The sequence below is a fragment of the Cyprinus carpio genome, chromosome B24 (assembly GCF_018340385.1).
Source record: "Cyprinus carpio isolate SPL01 chromosome B24, ASM1834038v1, whole genome shotgun sequence".
In the NCBI taxonomy this organism is placed as follows: domain Eukaryota; kingdom Metazoa; phylum Chordata; class Actinopteri; order Cypriniformes; family Cyprinidae; genus Cyprinus; species Cyprinus carpio.
This window is the reverse complement of record NC_056620.1, coordinates 6043546-6069227: the sequence shown is the minus strand read 5'-3', so window position 1 is coordinate 6069227 and position 25682 is coordinate 6043546. Positions and strand designations below refer to the sequence as shown.

General features: G+C 36.1%; 1 protein-coding gene across 10 annotated transcripts in view; it reads right to left on the bottom strand.

The window, feature by feature from the left end:
* Positions 1–25682, bottom strand: part of LOC109050388 (histone-lysine N-methyltransferase 2C-like) — a 140651-nt gene that overhangs the window by 80461 nt on the left and 34508 nt on the right. For all 10 annotated transcript variants that reach the window (XR_006158534.1, XM_042752517.1, XM_042752518.1 and 7 more), the window contains exons 3-7: positions 20631–20728; positions 14627–14777; positions 11990–12205; positions 2924–3075; positions 2738–2847 (exon numbers count right to left, since the gene is read on the bottom strand). Coding sequence is in view for 9 of the 10 variants with exons in the window: in XM_042752517.1 (XP_042608451.1) it covers positions 2738–2847; positions 2924–3075; positions 11990–12205; positions 14627–14777; positions 20631–20728 (727 nt within the window). In the remaining variant the exon portion in view is untranslated. The remainder of the gene's footprint in view (positions 1–2737; positions 2848–2923; positions 3076–11989; positions 12206–14626; positions 14778–20630; positions 20729–25682) is intronic.

Genomic DNA, 25682 nt, shown 5'->3' with positions numbered 1-25682 from the left:
TCAACATTTCTGTTGTATAAAAGCCAACAACATGTTACAAATTTGACCTGATTTACTTTGTCAAAGCATGTCTTCGGTTTTAGTGTTCACAACTTATTTGAAATCACTTTCCAAATGTTTACATTTGATTCTATATATATATATATATATATATATATATATATATATATATATATATATATATATATATATATATATATATATATATATAATATATATATAAAGTAATGCTGGGCAACGATTAATCTATATTAATTGCATCCAAAATAAAAGTTTATGTGCACATAATATATGCTGTGTACTGTGTATGTTTAGTATGTATATATAAATACACACACATGCATGTTGTAATAAATACACACACATGCTTATTTATGAAAAAAAAAATATATATATTAAATATATTTATATATAATAAAAATTATATTAATATCAATATATACATGCAAATACATGCTAACATTTTCTAAATATATACATTATGTGTGTGTCTTTATATGCATAATAAATATAAACGGCACACACACACACATACATATTATATAAACAAAAACTTTTATTTTGGATGCGATTAATCACGATTAATCATTGTCCAGCACTAGTTGCAAGCTAAATGAATGATTCACCAATAGTAGATTATATGTACAAATAAAGTCAGAGGAAGATAATCTTGTGGAAGAGAATTTGTGTGAAGTTCAAGCCATCCTCAGCCCTGTGACATTTACTATTTCACAGCTCAGCGAGTCTCACTGCCAGGACAAACCTACTTCACAACAAAATCCTTACTGGATCAAGTCAGTTCACTCAGCAGCCATCTTGCCAATGCCCTCTGGCAGCTGGCACTTTCCTCAAATGGGGTACAAATTGGTGTCCCATTACTTTTTATAAAGAATTATAAAATATCATGCACATTACATATCATGAAACTTTTAGACACACTGTTTTAATGATCAAAAAAGTAACATTACTTAAACATTGTGACATCATTTGGAGCTGTTCAACAGCATGGTGAAAAATACAAGTAAATCATCTCATTCTATTTTCTCAATTTCTAGATAAACTGTAGTGTTGACTACATTTGTCAAGCTCAACCATTCAACCTGTCACCTAAGCTATTGTAAGAATATATTCCAACCAATTTACAGCCGTAGTGCTTATAATATACTGCCTGGATGTGAGCTACTAAACATACAGCAAATCAACTAGGCTTGGTGTTAAGAAGCCCAGGTCTACTTTGAAAGACCTCGGTCACCCCAGTAATAAATTGTTCTCTGTCTGGCAAACAGTAACAAAACATTCAGCCAAAGTCCAGTGGATTACTGAACAACAGCTATAAAGCTGGTCTCATATATGGGGGAAAACCTTGTGTTATGTAAAGCTAATTCATCATTTGGATAATTTATTTTTTGCCCGACTGTCCCCAATGACTCATCATCAGTTTCTGTTTTTCAGAAAGGCAGAGAAAAGTGTGCAAGACACACCAAAACAAAAGGACAGGCCACTGAAATAATACTGATTTCACAGAAAACATGGACAACAATTACACTAAAAGCTTAAGTTTCTATTTGGATGGAGTTTTGACAGATCCTAACTGTATTTTACATAGCATAGTCACACATTTGGATAGATGCTATGTGTTTTTCCTCACGAATCAGATCCCAGGTGAAGAGAATATAAAATTAATTACTCCTAATTTGTTTTCCCTGCCCGGGTTCTATGTGTCCTTGCGTCTGCCACATTGCATTGTGTTAATTAGTGGAGTTGCACAAGAGAGACGGCTGTGGCAGTTCTGAACTGCTCCGTTCCTAATTAGAAAATATTTTAAAGACCAGGGGACCGACACAACCTCTCCAGTCTCTTCCACTGCCAATAATAACCCCATTCATGATTAACTCTGAATACTTAATCAACAGTGAGTGCATTTGTCATTCCTCCACAGAAATGACTCTCAGGGAAAGGTTTAGCACAAGTTTGCAACTACACTCAAAAATACAAATTGGCGCAAACACTAATAGCCATTAGCCACTAAAATAATGCTAGATCAAGGGCTCAGAGAAGCTCTGCCAATTCAGCCCACAAGACCACATAGAGGAACAATGGCGTAACTGACTATGTTACTCCATAACCCGCCCATAAACAAACACTGCAAGCTTTATTTACTTGAAATGTAAATCAATAAATAAGAGCGAGCGGCAAATTGCAGGAAATTTGTTGCTCTACACATAATCATTTCTGCATGTGCAAGGTCACATATAATGAGCATGTGGGAATGCCGTTTCCCTTATTTTTTTATTTAGATCATCAATGTCATCTAACATTATCATTAGAGTCCTCTACTGCTAATTAAAGTGAATCTTTAAACATTAATACATTAATATTGATAAATGATAACAGATAAATGTCATCTTTTAAATCTCAAAATACATTTCTATTTTCACTATACAATTGGTTTCTTGTAATGGAAGAGCTCTAGTTTTGTTTTGCGTTTTAGAGTTGCTTTTCTTTCTAAAAAAAAATTTTTGGGGCCCTCTGCCTCTAACATTACTGGATGGAGACCAGCAGGTTTACAAAACAGAATTACCTATTCACTGGTAGACACACTTGGAAGAGGGCCAGACTGCGTGCTGGCAAGTCGGTTGAAAAAGGTACAAGTTGACAGGACAACCATTTCAAAGTTAAAAGTGCAAACAAATCCACCAACAAGACATTTAAACACACTGGTGTGGGTGTCACTCACCTCTGTGCTCCCTGAGTCAATTGCTTTGTCCACATACAGCAGCGACTGTCCCTCCCCGCGGCATACACCATCCGACCAGGCGGCACAGCGCAGGTGAGCGCAACACTGGCCTGCAGGTGCAATAGAATAATAAACACCAGCAGCACTGAAAGACACAAACAGTAATGCTAAAGTAGGTTTACCTACCAGTGGGGTCGAATAAAGACGCAACGTTTATGTCATCAGGAAGGCCAATTTGGCCCAGTTCATCCCAGAGCTTCCGGCCGGGCTCCTCAGCAGCAGGGTCTGTACTACCAGGAGCAGAGGTTGAGTGCAGGCCGCTGTCTGGAGAGCTGACCCTGAGGAAAGAAGCGAACGGACACATTAGGTTTAATCTGCAAAGACACTGAAAGAGTTACAAAAGAATATTTGAAGGTGACAGCTATGTAGCCCACTCCTCTGAGAGATAAACACTTGGCAGTTTATTTCTAGATGTCAGCATTCCAGTCATGTTTTAAGAAGGCCTTCGGTGCAACTACAACATCCATGAAGCCCTGTCTGCAACGGCGAGGTATGGGGTTATCATACTTGGCTGCTACACAAGGACTGGCTGTTTAGAAGCAAAGTATGAAAGAGACAGAGAAAGAGAGAGGACGAAAGAGAGCCGGAAAGGGGGTGGGGGGCTGGAATGACTGGCTGCTTGGATATGGCGCTGAGAGAGTGAGCTACAGAGACTCAGAGAAGCGGAAAAAAGGAATTAACATTTAAAAAGGGAGCCGGTTTGAAGAGGGACATCCAGAAGTGGGTTGCAGTGGGGACAGGATGAAAGACTACTCTATGTGATCCCTATTTTGTCCAGAACATCTGCATAAATATAAATATACTGTTTGGTGTGCTACTTCCTCTTTAAAAAGACTTGCATCAGAGAAGGAGTGACATTAGAGACATCACTGTATCGTATGGAACTCTATGATTTTGTTTTTTCAAACAATTCCATTAACATATTTGGTTCATATTGTTGACTTGGGATTTGTGAGTTTTGGATTTTGTGTTTTTCAACGTTTCATAAGAAAGGAATAAGCTTACAGGAGTCATTCAAAAATTGGCTTTGATTTCATACTGAGGTTTCTAAAATGTTAAGGCATCATAGTTATGGACCTTTCCAAATATCAGGGAGCAAATGTAAGACTTAAAATGTCAAGACAGCATTACATGCATCCTTTACCGATAGGACAATCCAAGAATGCATTTAGAAATTGATCCAAAAGAGTCAGAAAGAAACACTGATTCAAATATTTTATTCAATACTAAAATGTATTGATAAAAATGTGCAATGTGATAAAAATGACTGCATAATTCACACGAGGAGCTATATTTGTGAGTAAAGTCACTGTCTATGTAGACCATTTTTAAGTAAATTTTGAATTAAGATTCAGCCTTGAGGCCAATTCACACTGCACCATAAGACACTTGCCTGTTTTTTTCTGTGTTACCCCTCTATACTCTATCCCACATCTTCTTTGACAGCTGATGACTTTGTCATGATGATCTGATGATGACTGATGATCCTGTCTCTAAGACCTGATCCACTCCTACCTACTACAGCAGATCTCACTAACAGTGCTACCCATGCTGACTCACATCAACATATCCTTAACTACTGGAAAATTTCTGCTTTGACACTGTAAACCACCAGATTCTACTGTCCACTCTCTTTGCCTTGGGCATCATATGTACAGTACTTTGGTGGCTTCAGTCCTATCTCACAGGCAGACATTTCAAGGTTTCATGAAGAGGAGGAGTGTCTGAGTCACATAAGCTAATAACTGGGGTTACTTGAGGTTCAGTGCTCGCTCCTCTTCTTTCTCCATTTACACAACCTCATTGGAAGCAATCAGAAAGGCACAAGGCTTCCACCACTGCTATACAGATGATACACAGCTCTAGCTCATGTCAGACCATTTCTTTTCTCACTACAAAATCAAATTCAAGGTTTTGACACTTGCTTTCAAGGCTGCCACTAGAACAACACCACCCTATATCAATTGACTCCTACAAATGCATGGTCCCTCCTGCCAGCTTAGGTCACTGAATGAGTAACACTTTGTTGTTCCATCACAACGAGAAACAAAGTCACTCTCCAAACACCCTCTCTGCTCCTCTCTGGTGGAATGAGCTGCTAACCTCCATCCAAACTGCTTAGACCATCACAGCTTTCAAGAACCAGCTGAAAGCACATTGTTTTTGTTTCTCTAAAGTTTGTCTGGTCTTAGAATGTCTGAGAATTAGTGTACTATAATCTGTGGACTGATGGCATTGGTCAGTATATATTCAGCTGTCAATGGAGACACTAACTACACAGCATGGAAGCTCACTAGGTTAACCCTCTGGAGTCGATTAACGCGGATACCCGGTTTGTGGCATATTCTCCTGATAAGACCGAAAAGAACTTAAATTACACTTTCAGTTTTGATCGTACCGATAAGATCAATACATCAATCAAATCTGTAAAGGGTCTACTTTTATTTGTATACACACATAATAACAACAAAACTTTGTGCATTTATAAAATAAAGAAAACAAACAGTGCGCTGTCTGCCGCCTTGGTTCTGCATGATCTTAATTTAGAAACGTGTCATTAAAATGAACTGTAACTCAGCAAATACTCAACACAGAGACATGAGAGAGATATCTATAGAAAGCTTGACATGTCTACTTTTAAACTGAATAAGTCTTATCAAAAACAAATATTCTGTGATAAAGTAATCATATGAAAACAACGCAATGTCCAGTCTTTCATGTCTCCCTTCATTATATCTAATGCGACCGCGACCACGCCCACGCGCTGAGCGCGCAATTGATATTATAATCGTCCATGTGAAGCTTGCAGCTGGTAAATGCCCTCAACAGAGCAAACAAAGCAGCGAGACTGTACTTCACATATTTAAACGTTACTGTTCACTTCGCGCTGAGAGTAATAAGACATAATTCACCTCAATAAGACAGCTGAGAGGAATAAGATTTGGATTACCTCAGAAAGAAGAATGAAGCGGCTTGACCCAGAGATATCTTTTTTTTTTGTATAAATCTACTTGTATTAGTTTTCATATAACATGTACACATTTTACTAGTTAGACTTTTTCCAAAATATAATTCCTGACTAAATGTATAATCAAGTGAAACATTATGAAGTTTCATTTACATCATCTCAAAGTTGCACGATGCCAGGATGTTTTTTTTTTATGTTCTAACGTATAACACAGACAGCAATAAGATATAAAAGTAATATGAGGTATGTGCCAGGTATGTGATGTTCATTTATATATTGCAACATGACACAATACAAGTCAAAACATTTGAACAGTAAGATTTTTAATGTTTTTGTAAAGAATTCTCTTCTGCTGACCTAGCCTGCATTTATTTGATCCAAAATACAGAAAGTTGAATTTGCTAAAGCAGTAATATTGTGAAATATTTGTACTATTTTAAATAACTGCTTTATATTTGAATATATTTTAAAATGTAATTTATTCCTGTGATCAATGCAAATTTTTCAGCATCATTACTCCAGTCCTTCTCCAAGTGTAACAATATACACTATACCATTCAAAAGCTGGGAGTCAGTATATATAGAAATTAAAACTTTTATTTAGCAAACAAGTGATGATAAATACAATAATCATGTTACCAACAATGCTGTTCTTTCAATTAATCAAAAAATAAATAATATAATATAATAATAATAATAATAATAATAATAATAAATGTTTTTTTAAATATAAAAACATAACAAAAGAATGATTTCTGAAGGATCGTGTGACTGGAGTAATGATGCTAAAAATTCAGCTTTGAAAGTCAGCTTTGATTGTTCCTAATAAACTGTTTAACTGCACTCGCATATTCATGGTCAAACACTCTTACTCGCATATGCCCTTTCGAAACAAAAAGTGTCTTAGAAAATTTAAATCAATCTATTGTTTTTCTGTGAGCGAGTAAACATGTACATACATGCTATTTACATTTTACTGTAGCAGCACTGATAGCAGTGTTTTTAGACTTTAGCCATGTATGTTTATAAGCAACTGAAAAAAGCACAAAAGTCAGGGGATGTCAAAACTTCTCCAGGCCCCCAAAACCCCTTAGACCCCAGCGGGTTAAAGAACACTTTAAAAATAAATGTCTATTTCACAGTGATATCAAGACATATTCTTCAAAGTAAGAGGCAGCATCACATGTATCCTCTGCGGAGCAGACAAACTTAGAATGCATTACGACAAGCTCAACTGTACAAAAAAAAAAAAAACATTCAGGAGTCTGGTCTCCAGTGAGAGTCTACATTAAGTTCTGCAAATCACTCATGAAGTTTCTTGATGGTTAAAAAGCTGACTTAACAGTAGGGTTCGGAATTGTTAGAAATTTTCCAGTTCCAGTTCTGGTTCCACCGATTGGTTCCGGTTCCGATTCCGGTTCCATTAAAATCATTAAATAACTATTAAAAAATAGTGGTAAGGGAAAATGCACAATAATCAACTTCTCAATGCTCAATACTGTTTATTACTTACTGACAACTTAATTAAAAGGTTGGCAATGTCAAAATTCAACACTGAGTTATGCTAGTCCATCAATCAGCATATGCTTCAAAGTTGATGTCTTTTACACTATCAATAACATTTTGCTTTTCAAGCAGGAATAAGCTGGTTGGCCAAATAGTCCATTGAGGGCTAAGATACTTGGTAATTTCCCTAAATTAATGAAATATAAACTTAAATATAAACACTCCATAAAGCCCATATTTTACAAATAATAATGCAGTCAGAAGATGGTGTGATGCAATGAGTGGTTTCCACATTTTTAAACATTTAAAATGCATGAAAATAAATATTTTCTATCACTTTGCTTATCACTCTTGAAATGCCCTGTACACCAAATAATCTAACCCTCATACTTACATAACAATAGCAGTCTATTTATTTAGTGGTCCAAGTTGAAGTCAGTATGTATATTAATGAGAATATGGGACAAATATAATGTAATTCAGTGGCGTTAGGTGCTGTGCGCTGCCGGTACATGTACAGTCAGACAAAACGACGTGGACGGTTATCAAAGCTGCGAGTGCGTGTACCGTCGTAGGAAACATGTTCAGCAGTTAAAGACGTGGCGCGTCTGTGGAATGCGCGTCATTGGAATCAATGTGCTCAGTAATTAAAGAGGCAGGGTGGCGTTTCTGTTATCTGGTTTGGGACATCCTTTACGGGAAACACCGAATCGTCAGAACACCGATTATCTGTTCACCAGAACCGTTTTCGGAACCGAAACTTAGAAATTGCTTACGGTTCTGATTCTTTTCAAAGAACAGAACCGGTTCTTGGTTCCCAACCCCTCCTTAACAGTTATTTGCCTTTGTACACCGCTTACTAAGTTTTGGAACAGAGCTTAAATTTTGGGTTACACTATTTCGACAGCCCACTTTAGAAATACCATTAAGTTTCAATTACGTTGAATTCTACTAATGCAGAGTTCACACTGCACGATTGTATCCCCAATTTCCACTCACTGACAGGTTTTGTGAAATAAGCATCAAATGTCTGAGATTGGAGGCAAATCGGTGCTCGTCCACGGGAGTGACAATCATGCAGTGTGAACTATCAAAAACGCGATCTGAGAGAATTGCAGACTAAATATTTGGCATGCTAAACATCTGGACCTGTCTGTGAAAATCCTGCTGTGTGAAATGAGTCTGGGAAATATATCTGCAATGACCTACAGCCAATGAGAGAGCAACATACAGGGAAGCATGAAGTTCGAGGAGGAGTTATATGAAATGTTTGCGGACCAGACAGAGTTGTCTGCGATTCTTCCTATTGTAAAGACATGCAGTGTGTAACCTCCTGTCACCGATCCATCGTGCAGTGTGAAAACAGCAGCAACTGAATGCTGAATGCTAGTTGTGCAGTGTAAAAACAACTGTGATCCTACAACTTTGAAACTCATGCTGTGTGAACTCGGCATAAGTTGCAAAGAAGTAGAATCTGCAATGTTGCTCAAGTAACATTGCAAGAAAGAATGTTACTCAAGTTAGTAGAATGTCTGAAGCAGACTATCAAAATAAAGTTACCAAGTTTTGAAAAAAAAAAAGAATCTGTTGTGTCAATCACTTTTAATGTCTGCAATGCTTCAAGTTACAATAACTCACACAATGTCTGCTCCACCTTTACAGTCTCCACCTTAAATTATATGCAATGTTCCTCATTCGCTCTTTTGAGCTGTTATTGTTTTCACTCCCCTGTCAATAACTGGCACAGTTCCAGCTCAGACCGACCAATCAGATGCTTCCAACACAACAATCCACCGCCTGTTGGCAGGCTGCCAGAGACTGCACAGAGAGCATTACGTCACTATTCCTCGGGGACCTGTCTGATTGGTTAAGAAGAGCTGAGCAAATTACGCACTCATCCAATGAGCCCGAGGGTGGCTGTGGACAGGAACTTTTGACAACAACAGGTCACGTGGAGCTCTGTGAAAGGCTGTCAGTGGAGTTTTCCCTTATAGATTTCTCCTTTAACCCTCCATCTAGTAACTAATCATCAGGCAGTTCTGGCACCAAATTAATTGACCCAAATTGAATTGTGGTGTTGGGTTCATTAGCAACTCCCAGCGTATTTGGGTCAAAGCACTCCATTCCTCTCCATCAGAAAGCACAATGGAAGAGAACACAAGTTCTGTGTGACCCAAAACTTAAATAATCAGATTCCATCCAGCAAAGGTAGAGCCTTTAATATGTTTTTTTTTTTTTTGTGGGGGTAGGGGGATGGGGGTGGCTTTCCATTTTTAAGCCTGATTTTTTTGTCCTAATTTAAAGGAATATTTCACTCTAAAATAAAAATAATTTTTAGAATGGCATTTCATGCATGAGACACTGCAAAAGACGCGAGCGCAACAGTCAAACACATCCATGTTTACACAGAAAAAACAATGGAAAAGCAGTGCAATCGAATAAAAAAAAACCTGTAAAGAACTACTACTGTAGGTTTGATATTTCATGTTTGCATCATGGTGACAGGCTGAAAGCTGCTGTTGTTTTTAAAGAACAGTTATAGTTAATAAAAGTCTACTGGTGTTATACCCTCAGTCATTTTGAATTTGAATTACCTTGACTTTTGAGATTTTCTGAAAGAATTTTCCTCGTATTATTTCTGAACACATAATATGTATAAGACAAGTTTGTATGATATGTAGTTGTAGTTTTTGAATCTTTTCTGCAAAGATATTTAACAAGTGATTTGTTTAACATTTACATCATGTTGACAACTTGGAATAGAATTTTATTTAACTAAAGGGAGTTAATAAAGAAAAAGTAACTTGAATCATGTTGTAGTTACATTTTTAAGTTGACTAGTTAAAAATCAAAAAAAAAAAAAAAAAAAAAAAAAAAAATCAAGAATCGGTCAAACATTCTGGAAAAATCGAGACAGTTGCGATATAAAGACAGTAGTCACTTGCCTCGTTTAAATCAGCTGTCTGAACGAATCTGTTGAATGAAGGACTAAATGACTCACTCATTCAAACGGTCATTTGATGCTACCTACTGGTTTGATTTCATATTTAAAACTATCATAGCATTTTTTCCCAGCATTTCTTATTTGTATGTTTAAACACATTTAAAACATTAATCTTATAAAATGCTTTATGCATTTGAAAGTTTGTAATGTCAATGATTTATGGCACCTCAGCTCCATCAAAAAGTCTCTGTAAATACATCTAATGCCACTTCAGATGCAGGTTCTGTGTTTGCTGCAGTGAAAAGATGGAGTTTGTACTGGTTTCATTTGAATGGTAACAATTATGCAGTTTCTTATTATTGTTCTAACTAACAAGTTAACTGAAACAATGTAAGAATTTGATGTGAAAGATGACGCATTTAATAAGGTTAGTGAAAAATTACAATTTAAGAAACAGTGGGAATTGCCATCTTTTTTGTTAAATAGTACAGCAATTTCTTTTCAGTTAATTGTTATTTCTACATTTTTTACTAGTCAAAGAGCACTTTATTTTGAGAGTTGTCTAAGTGACAACTGTAAGTCTGTCCAGATTGGGGGAATTGTAATGTTTAATAATTTTATATATATATATATATATATATATATATATATATATATATATATATGCAGTGTATATATGTATATGTATATATATATATATATATATATATATATATATATATATATATATATATATATATATATATATATATATATCAAATTTTTAAACATTACAATTTATATATATATATATTTTCTTTTTTTTTTTTCTTTTTTTTTCTTTTTTGCATTAAAAAGAGTATAGATTTTTGTTTGTGTATGCTGTCAATTGTAGTTTTCAGAAAGAAAATTGGAATCGGCAAAAATCAGTATTGGCAGGTCACATTTACAAAAAAATAATCGGAAATTGGCCAAGAAAATTGCAGTCAGTGCATCTCTACTTTTAACATAACTCTGATTGTATTCATCTGAAAGAAAGAAAGGATGGCTTGGATACACCTAGGATGGCTTGAGGGTGAGTAAATCATGGGGTAATTAAAATTTTTGGGTGAACTATCCCTTTAAGTTATTAAGGTAAGAGTCAAATAAATTTTAAGATTATGTGAAAAATTCAAACATCACCATTACATAGATAAACATTTTGTCCAATTTTGAGGAGTAATTACACTGGACATTCTAATGAGATAGTGCCTAGCACAGCACTCAGCATTATTTCAGCTCAGCGGGGGTCACTGGGGTCATTGCTTTTTAAACAAGGCACTTTTAGTCCCTAAAACCGGCAAACCGGCAACTCTCACCTCCACACAACCTCATTACACATCACAGCTTAAAGCCATGTCAATCAAAACCCTTCAGAACTGTGCCAAGCCACTTCCACAATGAATAACACGTCCTGTACTTTCTCATTCAGCATGCCACTTATGTACAAACAATGCAACAAGCCAAAACAAACTGGAATTTTCCTTTTTTTTTTCTCTATAACCATCTTCGCAAAAGAATGTTACAAATTGCAAGAGTCCTTTTTAACAGTTGAACTGAATCCTAATCTGACAAATAAATTTTTCTCACTGCGTTAGACGCTGAAGAAAGAAAAACAGTGTGATGAAATCAATGATCGTGCATATTTTGCATATTTATTGCAATCCTTTTTTTTTTTTTTTTTTTTTTTTACATCTTTGGAGAACCAAACATCTATTCAAAGCACCTTCACCAGACAACAGCAGTAACAACTCACTTATTTAGGCCGCACACACGATGTCCTGGGCTGCGATTGTTGTCACTGTCATCAAAATCATTGTCGTCGTCATGGTAATCGTCGTCCTTCTCAGAGCTGCCACGGCGGTTCCGGATGTGCAGGGGGACGTAACCAGGCGTGGGTCCAAACAATTTCAACTCACCTTGACCCAAGAGACTCTTTTCTCCACAGTAGCAGAAGGCACAGAGCTTTTCTCTGAGGGACAAAAGAAGAGATAAGAGAAATGCCTTTTCAGACATGAACTATTCGATTAGAAACATAACCCAAGTAAACATAAGTACACAAATGCAGACCTGAATGCCTGGCCAGCATTGCAAGTGCATTCTTCCATTTTGCATGCTTACTATATAGTGCAATGCTAAGAATGCAATGTGCAACTTGCGATGTTATGAATTCCATTGACACATTTTATAAATGGCAAAGAAAACTGAATTTGACCTTTCATAGCCAGAAGCTGTTACATTCAGTACTTGACTTCAGTGTTTTGCCCCAAGTCATTAAGCAGTTCTGCATCCAATCCTCACTGTTTTATTTGTCCAACAATCTGACTAGTCAGGGGTTTACAGTCCATGCCCCAGTGCCCCAGACTGGGAGACCATACTCAAATAGGATAACGGGAGAGCATATAACATCCTTGGATGGCTCTGACAGTGAAATCTCACCCCAAATCAGTCAAATGACAAGAGCTCCTAATCAACCTACAACTGCCATCTTTGTTCAAACACTGGCTGAAAGCTAGAGCAGCATGATACAGCGTAATAAAATATATATTGTGATTTGGCCTAATGTGATGGTCAATGTAATAGTAAAGGCTGCAATTAAATCTGTAAATATACTAAATTAAATGTATTTCATAGAGCCTCGGTTCATTTAGCTGGAATGAAGCCAGATTTTGGCCCAGTAGATCCAGAATTTTCAGTTTTGGTCAAGACTTTTCACTATTGTTGTATTATTGACAAAACTATGCAAAAAATAAATAAATAAATTACCCAACTGCCTCATTTTCTAGTAAATGAACTGCCATCTTGATGCAAAAGTTCCCACAGTGGAGCCATGCATGTTCTTGTACAGATGTCTCCCTGAGAAAAAACTAGTAACTAAACTGCACTGAAATGTAACTACTTTGTTGTAGTTAAACACATGGTCACCAGTCTACACATTATACATTTTTTGGTTTTTTTTTTTTTTTACACTGGGCTTTTCAGCTATTTGTATTTAATTGTATTTGCTGACAATATTTAGCTCATAAACTTTGTGATTATGGGAAATCTTCGTGAAATGTCATAACTGTCAGAGCATTCTCATTAGAGTTCATTTATTTTTCTCAAACACTCTTTATCTGTTCGCTGTGCGGCGCATGAGAGCTGCTGTCAGTGGGAGATTTGATGCACATGTAGTACTGGCTGAAGGGGGGTCTTTTGCAAATGGTGCTGCACATTAGCGAGTGCACAATCTGTGCTAATTGGGAATCCAAAAGAGAGCACTCTCTCGCCCCCTTCTTTTACTAATGACAGCAGCAGGGCTTCAGCGGTCCCCTCCCCCGACTCCCTCGCTTTCACTCAGTGTGCGAAAAAAGCACTATCTGCGGCCATGCCTGTGTGCCAGTGTTTGCAACAGGATTCTGCTACTCTGCAAAATCCTGTAATTGGGATTTTCAACAGTTATGTGTACATTTTAAACTGCATTGTTACATATTATAATTAATGTCTCTAAAGAGCATGAAGTTTCTTATGCTCACCAAGACCAAAGATACAGTAAAAAATGAGGCTAATGTTGTGAAATTTGTTTTAAAATAACTGTTTTACATTTTTTATATCATATAAAATGTAACTTATCCCTGTGATGCCAAAGCTGCCATTCAATTGCAAAGCAATTTTCAGCAGCCTTTACAACAGTCTTCAGTGTCATATGATCTTTCAGAAATCATTTAAGTATGCTGATTTGGTGCTCAAATTTTGGTTCAAAGAAACAACTTTTGACTGGAAGCATATGCGTGTTTCCCAACGGTGCAGGAAAAAAACGTTTGCATACACAAATCAGTTTTTCCATGATCCCTCGTGACACCTGCAGTGTTTACCGAGCTTTGACTATTTCAAATATATATATGTGTGTGTGTGTGTGTGTGTGTGTGTGTGTGTGTGTGTGTGTGTGTGTGTGTGTGTGTGTGTGTGTGTGTGTGTGTATTATTAAGATTAATGTGGTTTGGAATTGGAAAAATGTGAACTGTAATCTGTATGTACCTTGATAAGAAATATACTTTGCTTTAATTAATGGAACATTAATTTAATTAAACTACTGTTATTCATTATTTTTTCTTCTGATTGCATGAGGAATGTTTATTTAAACAGAAAATTTTCTTTTTTCAGAACACCACTGACTCAAACAGAGGCAACTAGAGGCTTTCTTTGACCTGACATGCACTTCCTCTGTCTTCTAAAACCCCACTACCCCCCCTTGTACACTTTCTGCTGTCCAAACATTGTTCATCAGCACACTGTATTTGTGTAAACTCTCTCACCCTCTTTAGGGCAACATTAAAAACTTGCGGCTCAACCTTTAAATGTAAACATGCGGGCAGCTTTAAGTCAGCCGAGAGAGAGTGTGTTTAACACCAACCTAGTTTTGGCTTTTCTGGTGGAGGTGGCAGAGGAGCCAGCAGAGTCTTCGGACACGGAGCGCTGGAAGAGCGGGGACAGAGGCCTCTCATCTCTGGGGCTGAGATCCAGTGGCTCAGGAAAATCATCATCCGTTTCTGGCTCCACCAAATCTATGAATTCAAACAAGACATTCACAATTGTAATATTTACACTAGGGGTGTCCAATATAAGAATGACTTTAGATTAGATTGTGAATGGCTACAATGTCCATGATCTGCCATCATGAAGAGATCATTGGTATTGTGTTACAGTGCATTATATCAGTTGCAGTTCTATAGCTTCTTTAATTATTAGTTTTGTTTTTGATTCATATTTCTATTGCAGTTACAAATAGTGAGCTGTCGCACGGAGTGTGAGTACTGCACTAAGTTCTCTTTTATTTCTTATTGTGCCTGAACTGTCAAATACACACAAGGTTCACATAAACACAGTCAGTTATGTCTTAAAGTGAACATAAACTGTTGGGAGACAATCAGATGCTTGTCAGCATTTTGTGACAGCAGCCTAATAAACTGATGTCTATGTTATTAATTTGAATCAAAAAATGTAAGTAAAACAGAAAATCACTCACTGCTCTAGGCTGAAGAACTTTTGTGGATTTAATAAGATCAATGCATATTTAATTAACACAGTGTAGAGTATGCAGTGTTTTATTTTTACATTTGTTTATTCCATTTCTTACTTGAATGTTGCAGTTACACAGACCCACCTGTACTGTACTTGAAAATATTTGTATCTTTCTTACATTGTATGCATTTTATTGTTTGTAATTTCCATCTTAAAATACTTAACGGCATCCTACTATTCCCTTTTTACAAGGTGCAACATAAGTCTGAAGTGTCTACAGAATGTCTCTATGAAGTTTCTGCCTAAAAAGACCCCACAGATCATTTATTATACCATGCTGTAAATGCCCCCTTTTTGACATGAAGCAAAAATATACTGTATTCTTTGTGTCTCTTTAAATGTAAATAAGTTGCTGCACCCCACCACAGTTTCCTGAAAAGGCTATGGCTTGACAGCTCATGCCTGGGCTACTATGACAACAACAAACAAAACATCTGTTTGTTTATGATTACCATCTCTAGTTGTGTACGAACTACATCAGCATTTTGTAGTGCTGTCATTCCCTAAATTTATTCAATAACTTATACCCACAATGCACTCTGATTCCGAGTGTACAATTGATGTACACTCGCTGAAGCACTATTTGTTGAAAGATGCACAATACAAAATGTTTTTTGGATTTATTTAAATGTGGGATATTGTGATGTGTACATTTCTGGAAGAAACTCTTATGCCTAGTTCACACGACAGGATTTTAAGCCCGATTTAAGCCTGATTTGCAAGTTAAAGAGCTCACTGACAGGTTGGGCTGTGATCGGGGGAAAATCAGTGGGTGATCAGCACTCTGCAATCTTTATGTGTGAACTACTCGATGCAACAAAAGCCGCGTTTCCACCGCAGGAACTTTACCCGGGAACTAGGGACTTTGGGCTGGTACTCTGTGTGTTTCCACCGCAGGAACCAGGATCTAAATAAAGTTCCGGATAAAAAAATGCCCCTCAGAAAGTCCCTGCTTGCGAGGTAGTACTTTTTCAAAGGTCCGGGACTTGGGCGCTGAGCATGCTGATTGGTTGAGTTCACGCAGCATTGTGATTTCAACCACCATTTATTCGGATAATTTTCAAAATATAACTGTTATTGTGTCATGAAATGTAGTTTTAAAAGTATTTCAGGCGAGAATGTAGTTGCTTAAAACTCAAATCTGCGTTTTATTTATAAAGACAGCGCCTTTTTAAAAATGTGTTTTGCAGATTTCGGAGACGGTCAGCTCCATGCGATCAGCGGGAGCTCAGAGCTCATGTATAAGCCTAGAGCAGTCTCAACTCGGCTAGTCCTTCTGACATTTGCCGCTGGCTCTGATGTCTCTTTAGTGAATGTTAGATTTTCATTTTGGGTAAATCTAACAGGCGATCTTTGGTCTTTATTCAATTTATCTATATGTTAAAATGAAAATAAAAAGAGGCAATTGGTATAATATTTAGCTTCATTGTAATGTAGGCTGTATATATACACATTTCCCTTAACTAAGTACATTTCTGCAACTATTATTATGTTTAAATAAAAACGAAAGGAGGCAGTGGTATTTGATATTCTATTTCATCTTATTGTAAATATACAGTGAGGAAAATTGCAGTAGCCAAGGCGAGCTGACTGATGTTCAAGTACGCTGCTGTTTGCAGAATTACTGGACTTGCGTCGTCCCGTCCGCAGGAGATCACACTGCCGAGTCGAACTCGCAAAGTCCGAACTACAGAGGATGCAAGTCCGAAATTTGCATACATTGTATTGAGAAACGCGCGCAGACCTACGTCACCAGACTATTTGCCTAATCTTCACGGTACTTTAGACCGCAGTGGAAACGCAGAAAGCAACGGTCTGGGAGGAAAATAGTTCCTGGGGAAAAAGTTCCTGGTACAATTGTTCCGGGTAATTTTGGTGGAAATGCGGCAAAAGAGACTCGCTGATGAAAATATCAAGCATGCCAAATATCTGGAACGTGGTGTATGGAAATATCAGGTGTCATGACAAGCTACAGCCAATGAGAGAGCAAAGCATGGTTTGAGGTCACCAGAAGAAAAACAGCAGCAGAAACAGGCCTTAAAATGATACCCTATCCCAAAATGAAAATCACTTACCCCCATGTCGTTCCAAACCCGTAAGAGCTCGAAACACAATTTAAGATATTTTGGATGAAAACCTGGAGGTTTGTGACTGTCCTCTATGGGACACTCACAGGCATCCAGGTTTTCATCCAAAATATCTTGAATTGTGTTCCGATGACAAACAGAGTTTTACGGGTTTGGAACGACATGGGGGTAAGTGATTAATGACAAAATGTTCATTTTGGGATGGAGTAATTTATATAAATGGAGCAATTTTTTTTTCTTCCCTTTTTATAACATCATACTAACAGCTTGCAGTGCTAATTAAAGTGGTAAATGGTCAACATGAAATCGAAACCGACCCTTATAGTTTATTAATTGCCTTTTTTTTTTCAATGCAAAGTTTTAAAAAAATAAATAAATAAATAAAATAAATAAAAATCAAAATTAATTGAAATGTTCTTCTAAAACCAATTTTTTTGCTAACTTAACCAAGGTCACACTCTGGATTTTATTAAAAAAAAATATATATGTTTTAGTGTTTAAAATCCACTCCCTTGGCCCTTGGCATACTTTGATAATATGTTTGAAATAAACTAGTACTGACGGAGAGAGAGGAGCTGCACACAATCTTAGACACAAATCTGGATTTGATAAATTACTGACTGTACAATACACCATGAATCATATTCAAAACTCAACACACACAAAAAATATCATCAATAAGTGTTCCTACATCACCAGAAACACAAGCTGGTTTTCTGGGAACATTTTTATACGCCCAGTGGATTGGTTGAAAAAGTAGTATGAGTGAAGATTGTTGTCTTGCAGCACTGTGATGTTCATATCTGTAAAGATGTCATCTGCTGGTGCTACATTAATGCAGTACAAGAAGAGCATGCATAACAGCGGGGAAGACAAGGAATTGTCTATTAAACAGCAGTACTCAACTGTTTGCGCTTTTATAATTCTATAATTGCTATTATAACTAAAGTAAATGACAAAACTTTTAATTAATTAATTTATTCATTTATTTTTTGGGGTAAATGATTTCCTGAATTCTGGTGAAGAGTCAATCAATACAAAAATTTTACATTAATCTTATTCCCCACAGATATCAATCAAGGATACTGCAACATCTGGACTACCATTCAAATGTTTGGGGTCAGTAACTTTTTTTGTTACTGTAAATTATAATTAAAAAAAAAACAAGTTTTCTATTTTATTATATTTTTCAAATACAATACATTCAGTGTCACATGACCATTCAGAAATCATTTTTATTAGCTGATTTGGGGCTTACGAAACAATCTTATCGTACACACACAAATATATACTGTAAATATACATATATGTATATATGATGATTTCTCCAGTTATATATGATTTCTCCAGTTCAAAACAATGAGGAACAACATATTTTTAAGTAATGTAGTGGAGTATAAAGTATGATTTTTGCTTCAGAATGTAGCGAAGTAAAAGTTTCAAAATAAAAATACTCTGACAAACTACAGATACCTAAAAAAATTATTTAAGTACAGTAATGAAGTAAAAATACTTAGTCACTGTCCACCACTGTCAAAAACAAATAAACCATACTGACCCCAAATTTCTGAATGGCAAAGTACACATGCAACAACATCACCTACAATACTGCATTTCAAACTTCTCTTTTCGCTCCCCTGTGGAAAGTGACATATATACACACACACACACACACAGCACCACAAAAAGCCTCCATGGCCTTTAGATCAACCTTTAAATGGATGAAAATGGCTCGTCTCATGGCAGACTTGCCCACACAGCACTTGTTGAAACAATGTTTTTAAAAGACAGAACATTTTTTTTTTCATTGCTCAAAAGAGCATTCATGTCAGTAGACATAAGAAGACCCACAGAGGGCGGGGTGGGGGATGGGGGGGTTAGGTGTGTTTCAAATTTTAATGTACATTACTAAAGAAGATGAAAACATATCAATGTGACATGAAGAATGACTACAGCTGAATAATAAATCATTTTCTCACCATGCACAACCTAAAACACAAATTTAGTTCAATTGTGCCATTAAAAACATCCAAGGTTTTTTTTAATTTATTTTTTTATCTGTAATAACATTTTATTTCATACCAGGCAAAAATAAAGCAGATTTAATCCAAAGAGCTCCAAACCAATGTTAGAATTGTTATGTGAGAATATAAATAAAGAGATACCACTGTAGATATGGAAACTTTCATACATTATGCAGTGAAATACTGATGATAAGAAATGTTTAAGCAGCAAATTTGCATAATAGAATGGTTTATGAAACATGTGACACTGAACACTGGGGTACAGGCTGCTATAAATTCAGCTTTGCCACTGCAGTAATAAATTACATTTTTATATATATTTAAAAAGAAAACATTTATTTAAAAATAATAATATTTTACAATACTGTTTTTATTAGTTTTTTTTTTTTTTTGTAAATCAAATAAATGCAGCCTTGGTGAGCACAAGAGATTTCTTTCAAAAAGAGAGACATATAGACAGACAGAATTTCGTCAGAAATTTAGGACAGTGTGTCATTATTTTACATATTTATTCATATTCGAACATTTTATTAAAGGGGAAAAAAGAGAACGATGTAAAATTTACAACAATGAATAAATCGAAGCTTGGGGCTTTGGAATAAGACAAAAAAGTCTTACAAAAATAGAGATCAGAGAGAGAGATCAGAAAGTTGCATGTATGCGCGTCTGTGCGTCTCTCTTTACAATGAGTGAGTTTACTTCAAAACTTCGATGTTTACTCCGAATGTATTCGACCACATGAGCATCTACACTATGAAAGGAATCCGGTTGAATGTATTTTTAACTACCTCTGGAAGTGGTTGAAAATGAACAAAATCAAAACATTCAGACCCTGTTTACATCTGTATTTAGAGTTGTCCACTTGTGATCTGATTGACAAACATGCATCTTAAAAACAGGGCTTGTGTAGTTGTGTTTTTTTTTTCAGTGTCAAGTAATTTTATCTCATCCAAGGCTCAACACTAAAGATGCTCCAGGGAGAATGTCAAAGGTTCAAGCCAGTTAACAGGAATTGAGAAGAAAAAAAAAAAGTCACTTTAAACCTTTAAACATTTGTTTTTGTGTGTTGTATGTAATTTGAACAATGGAATACACAACAAAACAATTTCAGACTTCAAACTCACAACTCAATACACAAATTCCTTTCACTATAGTATTATAGATACAGAACTGCCACAGCAAACGCAGAAAAAAATTAAATAAATAAATAAATACAAAATCTCACCCATCTCCAATGCGATGTCAACGTCTGGAGTTGGTGTGACATCAGTGGCATCCATGCTGTCCTCATCATCGGCCTGTGCACGACCTCGACTATGAGACCTGCAACACAAACAAGACAATATTGCTAATATTCCACAATAGCTGAACAACACTGTTCTACACACACAACACTACAAACAGTAATTTCTATAGTCTGAACTGTTTTCAGATCAGTGTGCCGAGTAGCAACCAAGTGCACAGCAAACAAAAAGTTTTGTGAATGTGCAGCATTTGGCAGTGGGTTTAAATAGCATCTTCTCTTTAAAAACAAGCACTTCTACTTGAAAAAGTCAGAAACTTCCTGACACTGTGTTATCGTGCTGTACCGACTTTTTCCTCAGAGTATGAGTGCTGATATACGGGTTAGTGATCTTCATGACAGTGCAGGTCAGTGTGTGAGTCTCTGCCCTTCCCCCACCAGCACTAACCAACATGTCAACATGCATCTAGCAGCCAATGGAAGCTCAGTGTGGCCTGCAGCAAGTGCTCGGCTGCTCGTCACTATGGTTACAAAATCTAGTTCCCTACAACAGACACGATCAAGAGGTGAACCAAAAAAACAACAACAACAACAAAAAAACACAACCCTCTACGCATAGCACACTCTATGGAGAGCCACTGTAGACAGATTTTGAGCAGATCCGTTATTTACTTTCTTTTAAAGTGAACCTTGAAGTCTATAAAAAGTCTGTTCAATGTGTGCAGCCTTCTTTTTACAGTAGATGTCAAAATTCACTTTACGTTTAACGGTATTAGCATACCATGTCTTGTATAATATAATAAACATTTAATTTCAACTAGATTTGTGTTTAAAAATAAAAATAACAGCATTTTCAAGTTTTACACACCAGAGCCGTGTTTCTGTTGCATTATGACACTCTTGGTGTCACTGCGTTTTGTTAGCAGTGTATGAGAATTAACGCATAACACATTGCAAAATTAGCTCCTTGAAATGATTACATCATGTAAACACTGCTAAAAGCACAAAAAAATTATATATATATATATATATATATATATATATATATATATATATATATATATTATATATATATATATATATATATATATATATATTATATATATATATATATATACACACACACACATATTATATATATATATATAAAAGAAAGAAAGAAAGTTGGGATAGCACATATGTTCTTTAGATAGATTACACATCTAAACCAGTCCACAGCGCACACAGTTTAAAACTATTAAAATTGCCAGACATAAATTATCTTTTGTCACTACATTATTTTGGTAAAAAACAGAGAACTCCAAACAGGTTAAACTGTTGCATCCATGTTTTATTATTCAAAGCCACAAGATGCCAAAATCTTGCCATGGCTATTGCTACGTCAATCATTGCAATTTCATCATTTCATCAAACATTGCTGGGCGTAGTGTTGTCACGGTACCAAAATTCCAGTATTCGGTACCAATACCAGTGAAAATCCATGGTTCTCAGTACCAATTTCTTTTTTGTTGAAAAAGATGTGACGCAGGCAGTGGAATAGGAAAAAATGCAACAATATGGTAGGGGTGTGGGAAAAAAAATCGATACAGCATAGTATCACGATATTTTCCGTGGCAATACTGTATCGATACACGGACACCAAGTATCGATCTTTTATTATACTATTTGGTAGAATAATAAAATCAATTTCTTTACAATCCACTATATATATATATGGCGCGCCACACCGCGCCCAGCCCATCATTGTTCAGTGCGCATGTTTCACTCTCCTTGTCACTGCACAGTTTGATGCTCCCCTCAGTATTCAGCTCTAAGAATGAATGTACCTCTCATAGTCACCGGAAAAGCAAAGTCCGCTCAAATAACGCGCTGACAGGAAATTTCTATGCAGCATACTTGCTCCTGTTTGGAGTTGCGCTACTGTGCTGTAACGGTGTAGGCTAGTTAAGCTGTACTGGGCAATGCTGGTAAAATGAATTCTACCTTCAGTGACGCTATGCTCTGCTCATATGCTCTGATAATAATAGCTTTGTAGGACTATACATTATTTGGAAACAACAACAACAACAAAAAAAACATATCTGATTCTGTTACATAGAAGTGAATAAAAATAACATATTGATATTTAATATTAACGTAACACTTTTCAATAAGGTTCCAGTAGTTAATGTAAGTTAAAGTATTAACTAACATAAACGAACAAAGAACAATACATTACAGTACTTATTAATCTTTCTTAATGTTAGTTAATGAGAATACAGTTGTTCACTGTTAGTTCATGTTAATTCAGAGTGCATTAACTGTTAACAAGCACAACTGTTGAGTTTAATAATGCATTAGTAATTGTTGAAATTAACAAACTAAGATTAATACAGGTGCTGGTCATATAATTAGAGTATCATCAAAAAGTTTATTTCACTAATTCCATTCAAAAAGTGAAACTTGTATATTATTGTATATTCATTCATTACACACACACTGATATATTTCAATTTTTTTTTAAAATTTTGATGATTATAACTGACAACTAAGGAAAATCCCAAATTCAGTATCTCAGAAAATTAGAATATTGGAAAAGGTTCAATATTGAAGACACCTGGTGCCACACTCTAATCAGCTAATTAACTCAAAACACCTGCAAAGGCCTTTAAAATGGTCTCTCAGTCTAGTTCTGTAGGCTACACAATCATGGGGAAGACTGGTGACTTGACAGTTGTCCAAAAGACGACCATTGACACCGTGCACAAGGAGGGCAAGACACAAAGGGTCATTGCAAAAGAGGCTGTCGGTTCACAGAGCTCTGTGTCCAAGCACATTAATAGAGAGGCGAAGGGAAGGAAAAGATGTGATAGAAAAAAGTGTACAAGCAATAGGGATAACCGCACCCTGGAGAGGATTGTGAAACAAAACCCATTCAAAAATGTGGGGGAGATTCACAAAGAGTGGACTGCAGCTGGAGTCAGTGCTTCAAGAACCACTATGCAAGACATGGGTTTCAGCTGTCGCATTCCTTGTGTCAAGCCACTCTTGAACAACAGACAGCGTCAGAAGCATCTCGCTTCAAAAAGGACTGGACTGCTGCTGAGTGGTCCAAAGTTATGTTTAATTTTGCATTTTCTTTGGAAATCAGGGTCCCAAAATCTGGAGGAAGAGAGGAGAGGCACATAATAAACCGTTGCTTGAGGTCCAGTTGTAAAATTTCCACAGTCAGTGATGGTTTGGGGTGCCATGTCATCTGCTGGTGTTGGTCCACTGTGTTTTCTGAGGTCCAAGGTCAACACAGCCGTATACCAGGAAGTTTAAGAGCACTTCATGCTTCCTGCTGCTGACCAACTTTATGGAGATGCAAATTTCATTTTCCAACAGGACTTGGCACCTGCACACAGTGCCAAAGCTACCAGTACCTGGTTTAAGGACCATGGTATCCCTGTTCTTAATTGGCCAGCAAACTCGCCTGACCTTAACCCCATAGAAAATCTATGGGGTATTGTGAAGAGGAAGATGCGATATACCAGACCCAAGAATGCAGAAGAGCTGAAGGCCACTTCACCTGGGCTCTCATAACACCTGAGCAGTGCCACAGACTGATCGACTCCATGCCATGCCGTATTGCTGCAGTAATTCAGGCAAAAAGAGCCCCAACTAAGTTTTGAGTGCTGTACATGCTCATACTTTTCATGTTCATACTTTTCAGTTGGCCAAGATATCTAAAAATCCTTTCTTTGTATTGGTCTTAAGTAATATTCTCATTTTCTGAGATACTGAATTTGAGATTTTTCTTAGTTGTCTGTTATAATCATCAAAATTAAAAGAAATAAAAATTTGAAATATATCAGTCTGTGTGTAATGAATGAATATAATATACAAGTTTCACTTTTTGAATGGAATTAGTGAAATAAATCAACTTTTTGATGATATTCTAATTATATGACCAGCACCTGTAAATGCTGAAGAACTATTGTTCATTCTTAGTTTGTTTACTAAATTTGTTAACTAATGTTAACTAATGAACCTTACTGTAAAGTGTTACCAATATTAATATAAATTCTGTCCAGTTTTATTGTGTTACTTTCAGTAAAAGTTTAGTTATTTTATTGGCTTGTGCTTTTTTCAATTCAGTATCATTAAAATAAAGTTAAATTTAAAAAAGTATTATAAAATAACTTTATATTTTCGGTCCAGAATTTTAATTTCCTTGCATCCCTACAGTAGGCCTCTGGTGATTCCCACCCCTAGAAGATGGGAGTAAACTTATTTTAATTGAGCACCGCGTTTTTTATCCTTGCATTCCATGCATGAGACGCTGCAAGAGACGCGAGTGCAACAGTCAAATGTGTCCATGTTTACAGTACATAGACAAAACAATGGAAAAGCAGCGCAATCGAAATTAAAAAAAACCTGTAAAGAACTACTACTGTATGTCTGATATTTCATGTTTTGCATCATGGTGACAGGCTGAAAGCTGCTGTTATTTTTAGAGAACATTTATAGTTAATAATAGTCTGCTTGTGTTATACCTTAAGTCATTTTGATTTTCAATTACCTTGACTTTTGAGATTTTTAAAAGAACTTTCCTCATATTATATCTGAACATATAATATGTATAAGAAGTTGTACAAGATGTAGTTCATGGATATTTTCTGGTAAGATATTCAACAAATGATATGTTTAACATTTACATCATGTTGACAACATGTGTGGTGCACTTGGAATAGAATTAACTAGAGGGTTAATAAAGAAAAAGTTACTTCATGTTGTTACAAATTCAAGTTGACTAGTAAAAAATCTTAAAAATCAAGAAACGGTCATATGTTCTTAAAAAAAAAAAAAAAAGAAAAGATTTCAATTGTTTGCCAAATTGCCCAGCCCTACATCAGAGACTCAAACATGGAAATATAATTTAGTGGATTTACTACCACATTTAATTTTGGTCCTCTTTGCAAAATTAAAGAAAAAAAATATTTAGGGTAAACGTAACTAATTAAGCTCACCAAAATCTACATTGAGACATTTTTAGTGCATAAGATATTGGTT